Source organism: Montipora foliosa, chromosome 4, assembly GCF_036669935.1.
Source record: "Montipora foliosa isolate CH-2021 chromosome 4, ASM3666993v2, whole genome shotgun sequence".
In the NCBI taxonomy this organism is placed as follows: Eukaryota; Metazoa; Cnidaria; class Anthozoa; order Scleractinia; family Acroporidae; genus Montipora; species Montipora foliosa.
The window spans coordinates 21,936,960-21,956,959 of NC_090872.1; the positions used below are offsets into that span (position 1 = coordinate 21,936,960).

A 20,000-nucleotide genomic window follows, 5' to 3' on the forward strand; every position below is an offset into this window, starting at 1 on the left:
GTAATTGAGTAGGGTGCGATTCCTTAGCATATCCTGAAGCGTTGTTTGGGTTGAAAGAAGGACGTGGTTATGACTTAAATTGCTTTTTGTTGGCTCAAGGAGCTGTTTTTGCTACTGTGTTCAATGTGTTCAATGAACTGCATTTATTTGCGTTACATTACACATACATCCCCAGAATTTACAAATGTTTAGAAGAGTTCAAAAACCAATGGGAAAGCCATCCCTTATCCTCCGAAGGAAACCGTTCTCCACCACAGTTATATATATCTGGTATGCTTGGGAATGAACAGTCTAGTTATGCTGAAGTGGCGAGTGTATTTGATACCGATAGCACACATGAATATGGATTTGATCCATCAGGACCATTCCCTGCAGAGGAGGAAGACTACCCGCGGGTACTTCCAACTGTGCTATCCAACCTAATTCTGTAAGTTCCACTACTAGACAAGCACATTCTCGTCAATGTTCATGACACATTTCTTATAATACTAGTTTGGAGAAATATCTGGAACATCTGATCTTTGGTAATCATTTTCCCTATACTGATGACCTGCATTTTGCATTATTAATAAAGACGTGTTATTTTGAGGAAAAATTTTCCATTTAAATGAAACCTCAACTATTACCAGACTGGGTGGTTAAACAAATGTAAATGAGAGCATCATTTATCTTTAATTTATGGTCATTTCCCAATTATCTGCATTTAAAACAGCCATGAACTCTTCTCTGAACTCACAGAAGCTTGAATGGGTGCTTGGTACCGGTAGTTCTAACGTGTAGCTACATGTGTGAGCAACTGGCCGTCTTTGAAAACCTTCATTATTAATTTTGTGAAAGAAATTGTCAGCGTATCAGTAACAAAAACATCTGATGATGTAGTAAATCTCAAAAAAGTGGCAAGTCTGGCACTCCCAATGCACCCTAGCCAGACAAAGTTCCATTGGTCGGATTTCATTTTGAAAATATTACTATTATAGCCTCACACTTCCTGACATTGCTAGTTTTTAGAAACTATAATCTACCATAAATGTAACGTTCTCACTAAGTCCTACAAACCTTAGATTTAAATCAGGCCAAATGATTATTTTGTGGATCCTTCCGTTAACTTTTTTTGGTATTTCTTGTCAATATGAGAGTTCGGGAGTGGAATTAGATTGCGCTTGAAAACTTGAATGCCTCAGCATTTCTGTTTATACTCAAGAACTAAATCGTGATATGGGGATCGGCTTGGTCAAAAGATTTTCAAGGATTACCTTAACAATTTTGTGAAATCAAAAGAAATTTAAGTAGTGCACCCCTTGGTCAAAATAACGTTCGACGCAGAATCATCTAAGCAGATATATTTGCTTCTACATATCAGTGATGGTGTGACACTTTGTGGGTCACATTGTCACACAACCATTTGTTTGCAATTACGAGATAGAAATTTACATTTTTAAGAGGGTACTAACTGCTGTAAATTTAGCTTTGTTGCTAAGGGAATTTTTAGGTTTTCAAACCCTGTTTTGCAAATGCAGTATTTTCAGTGAGGTGCACAAGGGTGAATGAACTTTTAAAATGGGCAGTGCACTTTGCAACTTAGTCACTCACACGTACAAGAAGCACTTTCCTGCAATTATTCTCTTATTTGAAAATTATTATTATGTAGCAGTTTAACAGTGCTACCTGAGCCAAGGGAGATCTAGGCACTCCAAAAGGGCCCTTGTAAGATTTGCTGTCCAAGCCTTGACATGGATTTATATGTGCATTTCAAAAAGTCAGAGGACAGATAACATTTGGATGCTTAAAAATAAAATGTGTTTAAATGTTCCAGGTATTTCCATATCATTTGAATGTGAATGCTACGTTGTAATGCAAATACAATACACAAAGAATCTTACCCCCAGGAGATTTGAATTGGGTACAACATTGAGTTAGCCAATTTGACAAAGAACTATAACAATTAGCTCTCTCCATTTACAAAATTTACACAGGTTGCCCATAAATTATTATTACAACATTAAAGGTAGTTTATACAAATTTTGCCATGTTATTTACAAGAATTTTCAAGAAAGTACAAGTTGATATTTTGGAAGTCATCATACCTAAAAATTGTGTGAAATGCTACCGGTAATTAAAATAATAATTATGACATAACCAGGTGAAACATTTGTGACTGCAGTCAATAATGTGAATACATTAAAGTTAACAACTATAGCATGCAAAGAATGATTATTATATCCTTAACTTTAAATGTATCAGTTGTACTCAATCTGTTGAACAGGATATCCATTCAGTTGCAATATTTAGACAGTCTGATAAATAAGCAATACAGGTGTACATACCAGCGATTAAGGAAATCAGTATTAGGCAAAATGGGGTAAAAAAAAAGGGCTTTTTAAAATAGGATTTTAGATATACTGTTTCGAAGAGAAAGGAAGGTCATTCCAAAAGTATTTTCCAATAACAGATGAGCAGAATTGTCATATATCGGTTATAGCATAAGGAAGGAAGGAAGGAATAAATGCTGCAATGATGCATCCTGAGTTGAATATGATTTTACATTGCTTAGAAACCAAAGATAATCATACATAAATAAATGTGTACATTTTAATGATAATTATTGTGAAATTTCAATAGACTTAAGGAAAGATAATGTGGGGTAATATAATCTTATAGGGGAACAGCGTCACATTTGACAGGTCACTTCTTGCAGGTCATTGTTTTACCTTTTGGAAAGTAACGGTAACCCCAACCCTCAATTTGGCTAACCCTAGGCCCAAGGTTGGTTTTTAGGCCTATATGGTTAGCCAAATTGAGGGTTTTGGGTTACCGGTACTTTTCGAAATGTAAAACAATTACCTGCAACGAGTGACCGGTCAAATGTGACCTGTGTTTTAGACAGGTCCTAGGGGAATGTCATTTGATGATTCTAATAACTTTTTAATTATCCCACAATGTGTGATGAATATAAATACAGCTTTTGGTCATGCACAACCTGTGACTGGAATAAACTTCCCAGTTATGTACTCAGCCTTGATGATAACAATGCTATTAAAGTGAAACTACTGCACTAACCAGTCCCTACCGACCACCTGTGTTACGTCTTTTTAAGATTTTGCAGAATCTAGTATGAAGATACATGTAGATATGCAGCCATTTAGTGAATATGGGTGAATAAGCAAATCATAGATATTGATTAGCCCATTGATTCCGGGGGGAGGTTCCCCATTGACGAGTAAAATCGTCCGGTTTAGGCTGGTTTGGGTGTCACAGGGTTAGACAATGTTCGCTGACATAATGCTTAACCTTAATTATGATCTTAATACACTTGTCACAAATATAATGAATATGATGATGCCAGGAAAGGTGATGGTCAATTCACATAGTGACATATCCAAATATCTTAAGAATGAAACTTGTTCAAGGCATTGACCAGCTAAAGTAAGGTGAATTTACTTTCTCATGAGGTTGGAAGATAAAATATTGAGTTTTATTTAAATTTCAAGTTAACTTGTTGGCACGAAGCAAGTGATAAACATTTTATGGGCGGCCGTCACCGCCAAAAATACGAAGTATGTCAAAGGAATATAGCAATGTCAATTGGTTCATTGGCGCAGTGCAGAAGAGACTAAATGAGTTAGAAATGATGCAGCCTAAATACAAGTACTCATGTTGCCTTTTGTCAAATGATTCACTCAAAAAGTAAACGAACTAGGAAGATATTAAATTGTCTAGTCATTTCTGTTAAAACGGAAGAGACTAACTAAAACCGTTCTATGGAAATAAAGATCGGTTCATCTTCCAAACACGAACTGGTATAGTGTGTCACCAAACGGTCCGGTGTGATGTTAATAAATGGCTTATCTTAACTTGACGTGGTTCAGTCCATCGATGTTCAGTGTAATATGAATCGCTTTAACCATAGTTAGTAATGGCTGTTCCATTCGACATTTGGCTGTTTGGCGAAGTGTTGTATGTCACGCAAAGGGTTAAATCGTTTGTGGTCGCCCCAAACCATTTGTCTTTTCTCTACTTCATTTTGCATTAGGGAAAACCATTTCATATTAGGTCGATTCGTTTCTTAGTGGACTGTAGCATTTCAGTTCTTTTCAGACCATTTTTTGTTTTGCTGGGCCATTTGTGATTACGCTAAATCAATAGTCTGTTTGTTAAACCGTTTCAGATTACATTGAATCATTTGCCGATACTTTGAACCACTTGTGTTTTTTTTTCTTTAATTCATTTCACATCAAGGTAAACCATTTGTCCTTTGCATAAACCACTTCATGTTAGGTGGATTTATATACATACCATATGAGTCATTTGTTGTTTCGATAAAGCATTTGTAATTACACTAAATCAATTGACCTTTCGTTAAAGCGATTCATATTACACTGAACATCGATGGACTGAACCACGTCAAGTTAAGATAAGCCATTTATTAACATCACACCGGACCGTTTGGTGACACACTATACCAGTTCGTGTTTGGAAGATGAACCGATCTTTATTTCCATAGAACGGTTTTAGTTAGTCTCTTCCGTTTTAACAGAAATGACTAGACAATTTAATATCTTCCTAGTTCGTTTACTTTTTGAGTGAATCATTTGACAAAAGGCAACACGAGTACTTGTATTTAGGCTGCATCATTTCTAACTCATTTAGTCTCTTCTGCACTGCGCCAATGAACCAATTGACATTGCTATATTCCTTTGACATACTTCGTATTTTTGGCAGTGACGGCCGCCCATAACATTTGGTAGTTCAGAGTTAATGTGAATTAGAAGTTCATCTGTATAAATTTTAGTGTTTTGGCATGCATGCGTTTCATTCCATGTAATGTATACGGTAATTTCAACAAATTGCTATTTACATGGTGTCAGGTGGATAAAAGGGTCACAAAACAAGAAAATCGGTTTTTTTTAGCCTAAAAGTAGGAACAAAATAGCAATATTTAAATGGCAATGCTTAATTACAGGGAAGATATCTGTTTACAAACATTGCTTTTGTTATTCAAATTTGCAAACCACAGGAACAAAAGACCTTTTGTTTTGACAGCCAATGAGGCTCTGGTTGGCACATTTATGACAATAGCCGATGTCAACGATATCTTCCCTATAGTCAACATTGCAAGGTTCAAAATAATTGTCTTGTCAACGTGAAGCACAAGCTTACAACATTTTTCTCCAGCAATGAGCACAAAAAATAGGAAAATTTCCCAGAAAAACAATTGAATTTTAAAGACACAGAAAAATAGGAAATAATGTAACTTGCAAGCACTTCATCAACTACCTACTGTGCAGCTTCCTACAGTTCCCCTATTATCTAACCGCTGATTTCAATCCATGGCGTTATAGTAAAACCTCCACACAAGTTGCTTAGTAGTTGAAACTACAGTCTGACAAAATTCGTTGGAACAGTAGACGACTATGCAGATCTGACGCTTTCGCAGCTCACTCTTCCCTCACAATGTTGTTTTAACGCGAGTTTCTCAGCCCATTTGCCAAAACAACATTGTGGGAGGGCAAGGTATTGTAAAGTGTTTCAACAATTTTGTCCGGGACTGTAGTAATTAAAATTTAAGAACTGGTGAAGAAGAGGATGTTAATAACACTGGCATTTCTTATAAGGTTTTTTCTGTTGACAAGAAGGAAAGTAAAATACATTAATTTTTGAAAGAACATTTAATAGGCTGAGGTTGCTTATGTTAGCTTGAGATTATACACAAAACGAAAGGAATAGCGAACCCATGTTACCTTAGCAGACTTGAACTGACACCGCGGCCTCGGCTGAACTCCCACCTCAATCTATCTATGTGCATGAAGCCCCCGATGAAAATCCGATCACGCAAGAGCGAAAGACTGTAAAGAGGTTTTACCACTGAAATACTGCTATTCCGAAAGAAAAAAAGATGTACACGATGCTGTTGCTATAAAAAAATTCCTGGAGCAAGCAATGCCAGAAGACGACCACAAGACATCTTCGGCCGCTATTTTGTTTGTTATTTCGCTCGTGCGCGTGTCAAAAAAGCCTGGGCACAAGCAAATTATCAACCAATCAGACAAAAGTCCCCCTTGCTACGTGTAGCAGCAAGGGGGACTTTTGTCTGATTGGTTGATAATTTGCTTGTGCCCAGGCTTTTTTGACACGCGCGCGAGCAAAATAATTAAAATGGCGGCCGAAGATGTCTTGTTCCATTACTTGCTCTAGGAATATTTGTTAGCAATGGCATCGTGTACACGTGTTTTTTCTTTCGGAATAGCGGTATTTTCAGTGGTAAAACTTCTTTACAGTCTTTCGCTCTTGCGTGATCGAATTTTCGTCGGTGGCTTCATGCATAATTGGGCAGATTTCCGAGTAAATGTTGTCATAGATCGATTGAGTGGGAGTTCAGCCGAGACCGCCCTGTCAGTTTAAGTCTGCTGAGGTAAGATGAGTTCGTTATTCCTTTCGTTTTGTATATAATCTCAAGCTAACATAAGCAAGCACAGCCTGTTGAATGTTCTTTTAAAAATTAATGTATTTTACTTTCCTTCTTGTCAACAGAAAAAAACTTTATAAGAAATGCCATCGTTATTATCGTCCTCTTCTTCCCCAGTTCCTAAATTTTAATTACTAGTTTGAACTAGCAACTTGTGTGGAGGTTTTACTATAACGCCATGGATTGAAATCTGGGGTTAGATAATAGGGGAACTGTAGGAAGCTGCACAGTAGATAGTTGATGAAGGTGCAGGCGAGCTATTGCTATTTCCTATTTTTCTGTGTCTTTAAAGTTCGTTTGTTTTTCAGGGAAATTTTCCTATTTTTCGTGCTCATGGCTGGAGAAAAATGTAGTAAGCTTGTGCTGCATGTTGACAAAACAATTATTTTGAACCTCACGATGATGACTATAATGATGCATGTCCATTTAAAAACTGCTATTTTATTCCTACTTTTAGATTTTCTTATTTTGTGACCTTTTTATCCACTTGACACGCTGTAAATAGAAAGTACTTAAAATTACTGTATACATTATGTGGAGGGGAAACCTCTGCAATGCAGCATGCCAAAACACTATAATTTATACAGATGAACTTCTAATTCACATTAACTTTGAACCGCCAAATATTTAGGACTTGCTTTGTGCCAACAAGTCAACTTGAAATTCAAATAAAACTCAATATTTTATCTTCCAACCTCATCAGAAAGTAAATTCAACTTACTTAAGCTGGTCAATGCCTTGAACAAGTTTCAATCTTAAGATATTTGGGTAAAGTCACTATGTGAATTGACCATCACCTTTCCTGGCATCATGATATTCATTATACATGTATTGTGACAATTGCATTACATCATAGTTAAGGTTAAGCATTATCTCAGTGAACATTGTCTAATCAATATCTATTATTCGCTTATTTACCCACATTCACTAAATGGCTGCAATATCTACATGTATCTTCATACTAGATTCTGCAAAACCTTGAAAAGGTATAAGGCAGGTGGTCGGTAGGGACTGGTTAGTGCAGTAGTTTCACTTTAAAAGCATTGTTATCATCAAGGCTGAGTACATCAGGGGGAAGTTCATGCCAATCACAGATTGTGCATGACCAAAAGTTGTATTTATATTCATCACACATTGTGGGGTAATTAAAAAGTTATTAGAATCATCAATGACGTTCGCCTACTGCGGGTCTGAAACACAGGTCACATTTGACCAGTCGCTCGTTGCAGATCATTGTTTTACCTTTTTGAAAGTAACCCAAAACCCTTAATTTGGCTAACCCTAGGCCTAAAAACCAACCTTGGGCCTAGGGTTAGCCAAATGGAGGGTTAGGGTTACTTTCCAAAAGGTAAAACAATGACCTGCAATGAGTGACCTGTGGAATGTGACTTGTGTTTAAGACCTGCTGTTCCCCTAAAAGATTATATTACCTCACATTATCTTTCGTTAGGTCTATTGAAATTTCACGACAATTAATGTTGAAATGAACATAATTAGTTAATAATATGTATGATTATCTTGGGTTTCTAAGCAATATAAAATAATATTCAACTCAGGATGTGTCTTAGTTTGCAGCATTTATTCCTTCCTTCCTTACGCTACAACTGATATACGACAATTCTGCTCATCTTTTATTGGAAAATGACCTTCCTCTTTCTCTTCAAAACAGCATATCTAAAATCCTATTTTAAAAAGCAATTTTTTAATACTATTTTGCCTAATACTGATTTCTTTACTCACTGGTATGTACACCTGTATTGCTTATTTATCAGACTAAGGGCGCTTTCCTTTTGTCAGAACTGGCCGGCCGGACCTGTCATTTTGCAAAGAAAATGCAACAATTTGAAGGAACACTTGCACGATAATCCCTCATTCTTATGGAAAAGTATGTATCATCCTCGAGGTTTGTTAATTTGAAGGCGTTGTAGAGTTATTCCTCCCAAATGCCCGGTCTGGCCGGTCAGTTCTGTCAAATGGAAAGCGCCCTAAGTATTGCAACTGAATGGATATCCTGTTCAATACGTTGAGTACAACTGGTACATTTAACCCATTGACTCCCAGGGGCTCCCCATTGATGAGTAAAATCGTCTGGCGTTAGACAGAGTAAAATACTAAGTCTGGCCGGTTTGGATGTCAATGGGTTAAGTTAAAAATATAATGATCATTCTTTGCCTGAGATACATGTAGTTGTTAACTTTAATGTATTCACATTATTGATTGCAGTCACAAATGTTTCACCTGGTGATGTCACAATTACTATTTTAATGAAGCATTTCACACAACTTTTAGGTATAATGACCTCCAAAAAAATAACTTGCACTTTCTTGAAAATTCTTGTAAATAAGATGACAAAATTTGTATAAACTACCTTTAATGTTACAATACTAATTTATGGGCAACCTATGTAAATTTTGTAACAACTGGAGAGAGCTTAAGTGTATACCGTAATTGTCACAGGTAGTTATTAACCTAAACACATAGACCAAATTGGCTAACTCAGTGTTGTACCCAATTCAAATTTCCTGGGGGTAAGATTGTTTGTGTATTGAATTTGCATTATAATGTAGCATTCACATTCAAATGATATGGAAATACCTGGAACATTTTTAATAAATTTTACTTTTTAAGCCTCCAAAAGTTGTCTGTCCTCTGACTTTTTAAACTGTACATATGAATCCATGTGTCAAGGCTTGGACTGCAAATCTCACAAGGATCCTTTTGGAGTGCCTAGATCTCTCTTGGCTCAGGTAGTACAATTAAACTGCTACATAATTATATAATTTTTAATAAGAGAACAATTATTCTCTTATTAAAAATTATATAATTCTACAGGAAAGTGGTTCTTGTACTTGTTAGTGACTGAGTTGCACAGTGCAATGCCCATTTTTAAAGTTTGTTCACCCCTGTGCACCTCACTGAGAATACTGCATTTGCAAAACAGGGTTTGAAAACCTGAAAAAATTCTCTTAGCAACAATGCTAACTTTACAGCTAAGTTAGTCCCCTCTTAAAAATTTAAATTTCTATCTCGTAACTGCAAGCAAACGGTTGTGTGACATGTGATCCACGCCATCACTGATATGTAGAAGCAAATATGTCTGCTTAGATGGCCCTGCTTCGAACGTTATTTTGACCAACGGGTGCACTACTTAAATTTCTTTTGATTTCACCAAATTATTAAGGTAGTCTTTGAAAATCTTTTGACCCAGCCGATCCCCATATCACGATTTAGTTATTGAGTTATAAACAGAAATGCAGAGGCCTTCAAGTTTTCAAGTGCAATCTAATTCCACTCCCGAACTGTCGTATCGACAAGAAATGCCACGAAAAGTTAACGGAAGAATCCACAAAATAATCATTTGGCCTGAATTAAATCTAAGGTTTGTAGGACTTGGTGAGAACGTTACATTTACGATAGAGTGTAGTTTCTAAAAACTAGCAATGTCAGAAAGTGCGAGGCTATAATACTAATATTTTCAAAATGATATCCGAGCAACGGAACGTTGTCTGGCTAGGGTGCATTGGGAGTGCACCATGAAACGTTACCAGATTTTGCCAACAGGTAGTATACTAACAGAGGTATTCCCCGTTAACGGGAATTCCCATATCACGAAGTGAGACAAAAGTCTCAGGGGTATGACCACAAATTTCCATTTGAGGTAAAACAAAAACTAAATTTATTAATCAAAACATTCATCTCGCCTAACAACAAAAACCATGGGTTTGAAACGACAAATGTACCCATCAAATGAAAGGAATAGTTTTATTTAAGTGTTGTACTCGAGTTAAACGAAGAAATGATGCAAAACAAAATGGTGAGATATTCTTGTTGAACAACACCATTGAATATAGAATGACAACAACACTTCATTATACTTGGTGCGTACGTTGAATATGAGATGGTAAATAGCCAACGAGGCGCATAGCGCCGAGTTGGCTATAACCAGTCTCGTATCCAACAAGCGCGAATGAAATAATTGTCTTATTAAATTCCTTGTTGAACTCTAAAAGTTGGAAAAAAAGTACGAAATTCGAGTGAAAAAAGCGAGCAAATGCAAGCGAAATCGAAAAAATTTGGTGAGAATTGATGCGAGGTTGTGTTGATGTTGTGTTGGAGGTAAATAATCCTAATTCCCGCGTATCTTCAAATCTGGAAATGGTGGAAAACCTCGAGCTCCATTCTCAAATTCAAGTAATCTAACGGAGGTATTTGAAAAGGACAAAATCACACCTGATGTAGTTCCACCATTATCTGCAAGCGAAATGAAGCGGCAGGGTGTAAATACTATGGAGCAAACTTCAACATCAGAATTTGACATCCAAGTTTCAAATTTGCCTTGATTTTCACATTTGAAATTGAAGTTTTATATCCAACATTAAAGTTTGACATCGGAGTTTTGAATAATACTTGACTTCGAAGTGGAAAATTCGGTATATCACATTCGACTTTCAAGTTCAAGACACAGATAGCGGACTTCAGGAACTTGACGAAATTGTTGGACTTTCGGGGGAGGCTACATTACTCATTTGCATGTGGTTATACGGTCATGTCATTCCAAGTCAGATCGATACACAGTGAGTTTGTTCCGCAAAACTGACGTCAGATCATTTCACTTAGAAATAACCACATAACAAATCTTTAGAATAGTTAGGACAGACTTAACTGAAAAGGGTGAACTTGAAGTTCCTTCATGCGTAACAGAACAACTTATCAACTGAAAGTTTAAATAAGGTGCCCTTTACGAAGGAAAAGGAACGATTTTTCCTAGAGTATTTGTATAGCGAAAATCGAAAAGTTCGAATACAGTCAGCAACGAAAGAGCATTTGTGTTAACTTGTTCTATCAACTAGACCATGCATTGAGCAGGATTTTTTTTTTACATATTCATTGGATAAGAATGTAGTCTTGTCTTTTTTCAAGTTAGACTGCTCACAGTCCCTGGTAGCGAGATATCTCGCTCTATCACCGTTCTCCCCTCGTCTCGCTTGCGTGACCAAAGCAGTGATTGGATTAACTCAGAAGCCCGGATTTTTTTTTTTGGAAGGGGGGATACTCCCTTATATGGGCTATATAGGTATGCACGACCCCAAAGGGTATGGGTTTTTAGCCGCTTTGGTATCGATTTGAGAGATTTTCTGAGATACGGTATGGATTGTGCACTCAAGTCAATTCGGTGTTTTTTAGAAGAAGCTACATTTTCGCCATTAGGCGAGTTGACCATCAGCAGAAGCCCTGCTCAAATTATTACGCCAACCATGTAACATCTGAAATAGGTCTGAAATAGGGTATCAAAACAGGGTAAGGGTTCCAGGAAGCGGGTCACACTCCCCCTCCCAATTTTTCTGGGAGTAGCCCCACCCTCCCACCCCGGGGCACAGAAGGGACTGTGAGACATTTATTTTTGAGTTGAACAATCTGACTCCGAGTCTTTAGTGGGAAGAATTGACTTTGCTGGAACGATCTGATCGTGAACTAGAAAGACCGTATTTTGCCATCCTTCTCTTAAGGGTGTATGGAGATACTCTAAGGTGTTGAGCTATGACGTGAACTTGAAAATCCTGTCATTTCCGCCATTTTCAGATTAGAAGATAAGTGGGAATTGGGGTGATTTACCTCCAATAGTGTTTGTTGGGAGCCTGGTGACGGTCATAACGAAAAGAGCAACGAAGATAATGATTGTACCACCGAGTATAATGTTGGTAGGACCGAAGATAATGAAGTGTTCACCAGTTGTCGGAGCCACCGAATTGGATGATTTAATCACCGAGTATAGTGAAATAAACACCGAATACAATGAAGTGAACACTGAACGAATAAACCACCCCGTATAATAAAATGACCACTGAATATAGTAATTTAAGCACCGAATATCGTGACCAAAAGTATCATAAGACAGTTATGGCATTCCATACTATGCAACTTAAGAATAAATAAAGCTTGAGTGAAGTTTATTTCGTGAAAAGTTTATGGGGCCTGTTTAAAACATGAAATGACGAAATAGCGAAATGGCAAAATGAATCCATATATATTAGCACGGGTTCCCCAAACTGAAGCAAATTAATCCCTGAATTAATTTTGAAGTAGAAACACACAGTTTTGAGTTTGCAATACATGTTTCGCATGACCAATATCGATCGTCAGTTGCGAATACAAATAAACCGCAAGTCGGTATGATATAAAAGACAGCTAAAGAGGAAGTATGAATATTAAATAACAACGTGAATATAGGGCACTAGAAAATACAATGACAGAAAAAGCAATGGGTATTTAACACGGAAAAATTAAAATGTAAGTGTTAAATTAACATGATGAACTTGCTTGTTTAATGAGGGGTTTTCCGAACATATGTGTAAGGCCTCCGTGATTTTCAGTTGAAGAGGCGTGGAAGCGGTGTCAAGGATTGAAAAGCAACTCTCTGAGCACAAATCTCTGCATGTTTCTGACCCATGAGTGTGAGTTGTTATCGGATGTTAAATGTTCACGAACGCGTGTAGCAAGATTTCGGTTTGTCTCACCAACATAACAGGCACTACAGCCTGTGCAAGAAAATTTGTAGACGACACCGGATCGTTATAAATTAGAGATGGCATCTTTGGCACTAAATAAGTTCTTGATCTTGCATGGGGCAAACACTAACTTGATGACTAAGTTCTTACAGTAGCGTTGGGTTAAACGCTTGATTCTGTGTTGAACATAAGTCGAGAAGGGGCCAACAAAAGGTAATTTGTAATACACTGTAGTGCGTGCGAATTTCATTAGAACTGGTTTCCACGGAAGCACGCAAAGTGGCGGAAAATAAATTGCTAAGGTATTGTTTTACAGTGCTGTTTACAGGACTGGATGGAAAATGATTCTTTCCCAGAATGTTGGTAAGCTCCTTAATGTTGTTGTGGAAGCCGACCAGGTGTTATTCATGATTTTAAAAGTCCTGTCCACCAACGTTCGTATTAACCCCAATTTGTAGGGGAAAGGTGCAAAACTGAGAAAGTTGGTAAAAAGGCCTGTGTAGGTGCTCTTGCGAAAAACAGACGTTGGTCATCCGAAACATGTATAGCAAACTCAAAACTGTGTGTTTCAACTTTAAAATTGTTTTATGTCTGCTACTAGTTCGCAATCCCTTAATTAATGAAAAAGAAAACAACTGTACTTGAAAGTGAAAAATATGAGCCAAAATTTGAAGAAAAATGTTTTACCTTATGTTTTCCTTATGTGTGGTTTTTGTAAGGCTTTATGCGATTTTCGTCTATGTTATATATTAACCCAAGGCTGGAAACTCCGATGCAACAGTCGGAAAGATAAGCTGCTGTAAATTCTACCAAAAAGCTTAAATCGACCCAAAGTTCCATTCAGACCTAGGACGATAGTGCTACTATATATTTCAATCCTCATATCAGACAAAAGTTTACGGAATGGAATTGAAAAGTCACCGAACTAGGCTGGATAATATTGCTTTCCGGGGAGGCTTTCTTGCGATGTTGCGTGCACAAAACGGTAGAAAAACACCTTGACGATCGGGTGGGCTACGGTGTTTTGGTCTCAGTGACAATTTACTCTGTAAAACGCGCTGATTGTTTATGTTTTGTTTCCGAAACATCTTTAAAACATCGGATTTCCCTGAGCCTCCTCCGGACAGCTTAGTGCTTTCCTGTGAGGCCAAAGCGCCGTGACCCACCCGGTGTGCAACAAAACTGAAGTTGGGCCCGGTGAGTAAGGTGTTTTTCAACCGTTTCGTGCATTCAATATGGGAAGAAAGCAAAATCAGCCAGTTTCGGCGACTTTTCAATTCATTTCCGTCAACGTTTGTCTGATATGAGGATTGAAATATATAGCAGCACTATCGGCCTTGGGCTGAGTGGAATTTTGGGTTGATTTGAGCTTTCTAGTGGAATTTACAGCAGCTTATCTTTCCGATTGCAGCATCGGAGTTTCCAATCTTGGGTTATAAATATAGATACGGAGGAAAAACACCGACGCTAGAAACGACCATAAACTTACTGAAAATCGTATAAAGCCTTGCAAAAACCACACAAGGCAAAAAGCCTTACAATAAAACGAGGTAAGACGTTTTTTATTCAAAATTTCGCTTATATTTTTTACTTTCAAGTACAGCTGTTTTCTTTTGCACTGATTCAGTGATTAACTTGCGTCAGTTTGGGGAACCTGCGCGAACATATGTGGATTTATTTTGCCATTTCGCTATTTCATCATTTCGCCATTTCATGTTCTAAACACGTCCAATTTTACGAACAGATTTATCTGTCGTTTTATGTGCACCGCGCAACCTTGACAACCAAACATACTTTAGGCGACAACGACTCCTCAAAAAGCCTGCTGACATGCTGACATATTCGTTGAAGATGGACAAACCTTGTTTCCAGCACCTTTTTTATTCTAGTTTACTGCTGTTCTCGATACCATACATCAGTTAACACCATGGGTCAGGAACCCATAATCATGACCCAACGACTCCAGCACTAGGTCTATGTAACGGCATTTTTACAGATCAAGCTATCTTTAGACGAGTTCTCATGTGTAATATTGTCTCATTAGCTGGAAAGTTCTGGTGTCGTGGGAAAATCCATCTAAAAAGCTGTGTAATCGCCGTTCCACAAAATGAAATACAATAAAGTTGTACGCCCCTACTCATGCGGGCTCCCGCAAGTAGCTAATAATTCGAATTTTATTTGAGATCGCGCTAGTTCCTTTGCCAAATTTATTCACTAAAGATGGTTTTTTATGTGACAACTATTTGTTTTTCTATTTTTCAGTCAGACAACTTTAAAATAATACACTCGCTAAAAGGCAAGCACACCAAAAACTGTTATTTATGTATTACATATCCAAGTATCCTATATATTATTAAAGATAACTGGTTAAGGCTTGTGGAAAATACCAGTAGGAAATTTTTCCCAAAGGAAAAATCTGTCGTTGGATGGAAATGCTTATAGCGGCGGTGAGTTTTTATGTTTGTTTTTTAATTTCAAGGAAAATCAAATGGATGGAAAGCTCGTCAAAAAGGAAGAGTCAGTGCAAAGTGCGCCAAAGTCAAGAAACAAGATTGAATGGGAACCGCTTTCACAGGTAACAAGAATGTGGATATGGAGCTGCGAGCAAAGTAAATAAAATGGTGGGGGGGGGGGGGGGGTGGGGGTTCGTGGTAGTAGTCGTACTGATGGAAAGTATGAATATGATTGGACATTCGGACAAGAACAGATTTGTTCAAATGACAGATCCTAGCTGTCAAATGAAACGACTCAAGCAATTATAAACACTTGGAAGTCTGCAATGACGTACCGTGCGGTTTCACTGAGCTGTGCTATCAAGCCATCTGGGCCCAGCATTTCAAAAGCCAATTAACAATAATCCGCGATTAAATACAAACCCAGGCTTGAATTTTGCTCTTCAAAAAAGCCTTAACCTTGTTTGGAGCATAAAGAAAGATTATTGATTAACCCTAACCCAAACCTTAACCGTAACCTATTGGGCAAATCCACTTCATCTGATGACACCACTTTCCCTCCTTTCCATGAGAAGCACACCACACCGTCTTAATCCCAATTCTTGCTGATCACTGAAGAGCAAAATTCAAGGGGAATGGATGGGGGCTTATGCAGAACTTGAGGCTGTAGCGGGGAGGGCTTGTAAGAGATGGGGGCATGTTAGAGAGTAGAGGGGGGAGTTTGGAGAATTCGAGACATTTATGCAAACCCTCGACTGCGTCTTGGGTTTGCATAACTGTCTCGAATTCTCCCAACTCTCCCACTCGTGCGTCCTCTATTGCTTAAATGCTGAAACAACTCAAGCAATTATATATACTTGGAAATACCTAGGCTTGGAATGGAGTGATGTACCGTGCGGTTTCACTGAGCTGTGCTTATATCACTGTGCTATCAAGCCATCTGGGCCCAGTATTTTAAAAGCCATTAACAATAATCCGCAATAAAATACAAAGCCAGGCTTGACTTTTGCCATTCAAAAAAGTCTTAGCCTTGTTTCGGCCCTCCGGACACAGGCTATCAGTTCATATACCTGCTGTACCTAATATAGTCAAAAATGCGTCCGCAATAAAGCGAGCTGGAAACATGTTTTCAGCTCTGCGAGAAAAAAAACGGCCGGCAAAAGCCGTTTTGGAACGGAATTGACCGAGGCAGAAATCGATGCTTTGGTGGAAGAGTTGTTGATCCTGGAGTTTTTAATAAAACAATTATTCTATTCGGGCTTGTTGGATATGAAATGTTCATAACCAACTCGGCGCGTTATCTATCACTTCATATCCAGTGCGCCCTCGTAAAATAATTGTTAAGTACCTGCACTGTTGAGACTAGTCCACTCACCTCACTGATCCAAATCGTGATTATTGGTATTATTATCATTGTCATCGTTATTGTTTTATTCTTTAAGGAGAAGCTGAGGGAGATATTTGGGCCGAGACCAGAAAGAACATGGTTTCACTTTGATGATGACAGCCTGTCAGAGGTAAATAAATAGTCAGTCTGTTTCACTCTTCAATTTTTGTTTCATTTTTTTGTTGCTCAAATGACGTACAAGGGGAGAGATAAGTAAAAAAGAACAAACAGAGAAACGACGAGAATGTTTGGATAAATGTCTTCACTTTCCTTTTGTTTGTGGCCGTGTTAAAATGGATCACATTTCCAATCAGTTTGGGCGGACGTTAAAAACGTGTAAACGTGCAAGCAGACATATTGCGGGATCGACGCAGTGGGCGCGATTCCCAGAATCAACGTCCTATGTGGCTTTCAGCTTTTCTAATTGATTGATTGATTGATCAGTTTATCTACCCCTCTTGCTGCTACAGCTGAATTACAAGGGCACCAGCAACTATATTATTGATATTTATAAGTACAAAAATTGTTTCGTTAAGTCCTGGCAACTACTTTAACACCGCTATTAACAACAGAGCCAGAGCGAAGAAAATACCCGTGGTGGGTTTCGGGGGGAGTGGGTATTATGTTTGAAAGAAAACCTTTATCCCGGAAATTCTTCATTAACTTTTGGTACGATTTTTCCCGCCGTTGACTGAGGGGCAGCAAGCCTGGACGGCTAAGGGCTACATCGTATGGCAGCCCAAGGAAAATGATGTTAAATGCCCTCTTTTGTATCGATTCAAGGGTTTTGCTCAGATAAGCCGGAAGGCGAGACGGGTGCTGCACATTCAATAACTGATCTAACCAGGCTACAGTACACTTAAACCAAGTCCTACCAGGCCACGCCACATTTCCTTAACACTCTCAATGCGTATAAACGCTTATTAGGTCTTGCAAGGCCATGTTCGCAGTGCTTATTCCAGGAAAGGTCACTAGAAATAAATACACCTAACAACATAGCAAGCACCCTTATCTAAATGTTCTAGAATACAATAAACTAAATTAACTAGAGCGTGTGTCGTAGATTTGCCGCAGACGGCAAACTGTTTGTCATCGGGTTGGTTCACCACCTGCTTATATAGCAAGTTGTGCGTGAAACCCTCCATGATTTTAACCAGCTGAGGGGTGAGAGTTATGTGCCGCAGGTCTTCTTCGGCTGCTTTAGGAGGCGTAGTCTTGAGAATGGGAACAACCAGAGATGACTTGAGTTGACTATGGACCACGCCTTGCTCAAGCGATGTATTGCACAAATCAGCAATAACAGGAGCCAACTCGAAGACAGACAGTTCCAGCACTCTACTAGGGATACAATCAGGACCACTGGATTTTCTTGTTTTTATCTCGCGCAATACCTTGAATGCTGTTCTTGAATCAACTAGAAATTCTCTCGGGACCTCCACGGCGATGTCGACGAGCGTCTCCAGGGGCGTGAGGTGTGACGTTAGGTCATACAAAAAGGTGTTAAACGGTTCCGCTAGCGCATCGACAGTAGGAATGTTTTCATCCAGCATCTGGTGAAACCATTCATTGCTCTGTTTAACTCCAGTCAAACCTTTGATTTCCCTCCACCAGCGTGCTACGTTGCTCTCTTTTAGTGCCTCTACGCCGGTTTGCATGGTGCGATTTGTCGACCTGATTTATCAGCCCGACGGCGTCGGAGCGCAAATCTTGCGATGAACGACCGATTCATGGAAATGAGAATCGATGCGATTCAAAAAATCTGTTGCAGTGCAACAAATTTTTTGGAGTCGGGCCGACTGTCATGTGAATCAAAGGGTATGCGAGTGGGTACTGCGCATAAATACTTAACGAATTGAAGCGTTCAAAATGGCGGATACTAAAAGGACAACGGGAAGATCTTCAGCGGAAAAAGTACACAATTTACACGGTACCATTTATCGGCCCGACAAAACCGGCCGACAAATCGTACCGTGTAAACCGACCTTAAATCATGCAGAATTTTAGAGGGACAAACAATGAGTATTATTGTATTTTTGATATTGACTAATTCACAAATTGACTTCAAATGGTACAAGAACTTGTTAAACTTAGTTCAATCTCCAAATTTAAGCCTTTTAGCTTTTATGGCGAACCAGTCATTAGCCATCAGAAACCGATAAATTCTTGGGTGTCAAAAGCACTAATGATCCCATGCATCATTTGTAAATTTTCAAAGCATTATTGCTCAGAGATAATCAGGTTTATTAAAAACTGGATCATTGGATAATGCAATTCGAGAGTTTTGATTGGCTAAGCCATCATGGGTTATAAGCCATTATACCATGATCTACAAACACAGCAAGCATATGCGTGATTTTTTGCCCTTTTTATTTTTATTGTAGTCTAGTTTTCTATATTTTGGGGACCTTTTTAATAAAACAATTATTCCACTCGCGCTTCTTGGATATGAGATGATTATAGCCTACTCGGCGCTAGGCGCCTCGTTGGTTATCTATCATGGAATAATTGTTAAATACGAGTTCAAGTTTTCAGAGATATGCAGATTACGTCATGATTGGTGAGTGCGTACGATTTTTATTCACGAGTTGTGAAGGATCGTGTAAACGAACGAGTGAGTTAAACGATCCTTCACAACGAGTGAGTAATAAAAATCGTACAAACGAGCCAATCTCAGCCAATCATGAAGTAATTTGTTTACAGCTGTATCATATAAGTACAGAGATCATAAAGTTAACGAGGTAAGTGCTAATCAAGAGGCTATCAAACCACCGATCGTGAACAAAAGCCCCAAACAAATAGCAAAATATTTTTGAAACAAGACGCCTATAAGGGCGTATCCGTGGGATGCACAAACATGGGTAGAGATTACCAGAAAGATAAAGCTATAATTTAACGAGAAGTTATCTGTTTAAAAACAAAAAGAGGTTATTTCTTATTATTAATGCTACTAAATTATCCAGTGGAAACAACGAGGCCCTATTAGTGGTTATCAGGAATACAGGAGATTTAGGTAAAAACTTATAGGGATATGGGATATTTGGGGGGGGGGGGGAATTAACGGGATGCAGGGTATTTAAAAAACGGAACTGGTATTATAGTGATACAAACCACAGGAATTAACGGGATACAGGTAACGATATTTAGATATACGGGATACTTAGATGCCCCCCCCCCTCCCCCCCCCCCCCCCA

The 20,000-nt window shown here is 38.4% G+C and overlaps 1 protein-coding gene across 4 annotated transcripts in view; it reads left to right on the top strand.

Moving 5' to 3' along the window:
- The window catches only part of LOC138000286 (uncharacterized), a 134,151-nt gene that overhangs the window by 35,611 nt on the left and 78,540 nt on the right, over positions 1–20,000 (top strand). For all 4 annotated transcript variants that reach the window (XM_068846591.1, XM_068846590.1, XM_068846589.1 and 1 more), the window contains exons 2-3: positions 15,449–15,544; positions 16,865–16,939. In XM_068846591.1, coding sequence (XP_068702692.1) covers positions 15,449–15,544; positions 16,865–16,939 — 171 coding nt within the window. The remainder of the gene's footprint in view (positions 1–15,448; positions 15,545–16,864; positions 16,940–20,000) is intronic.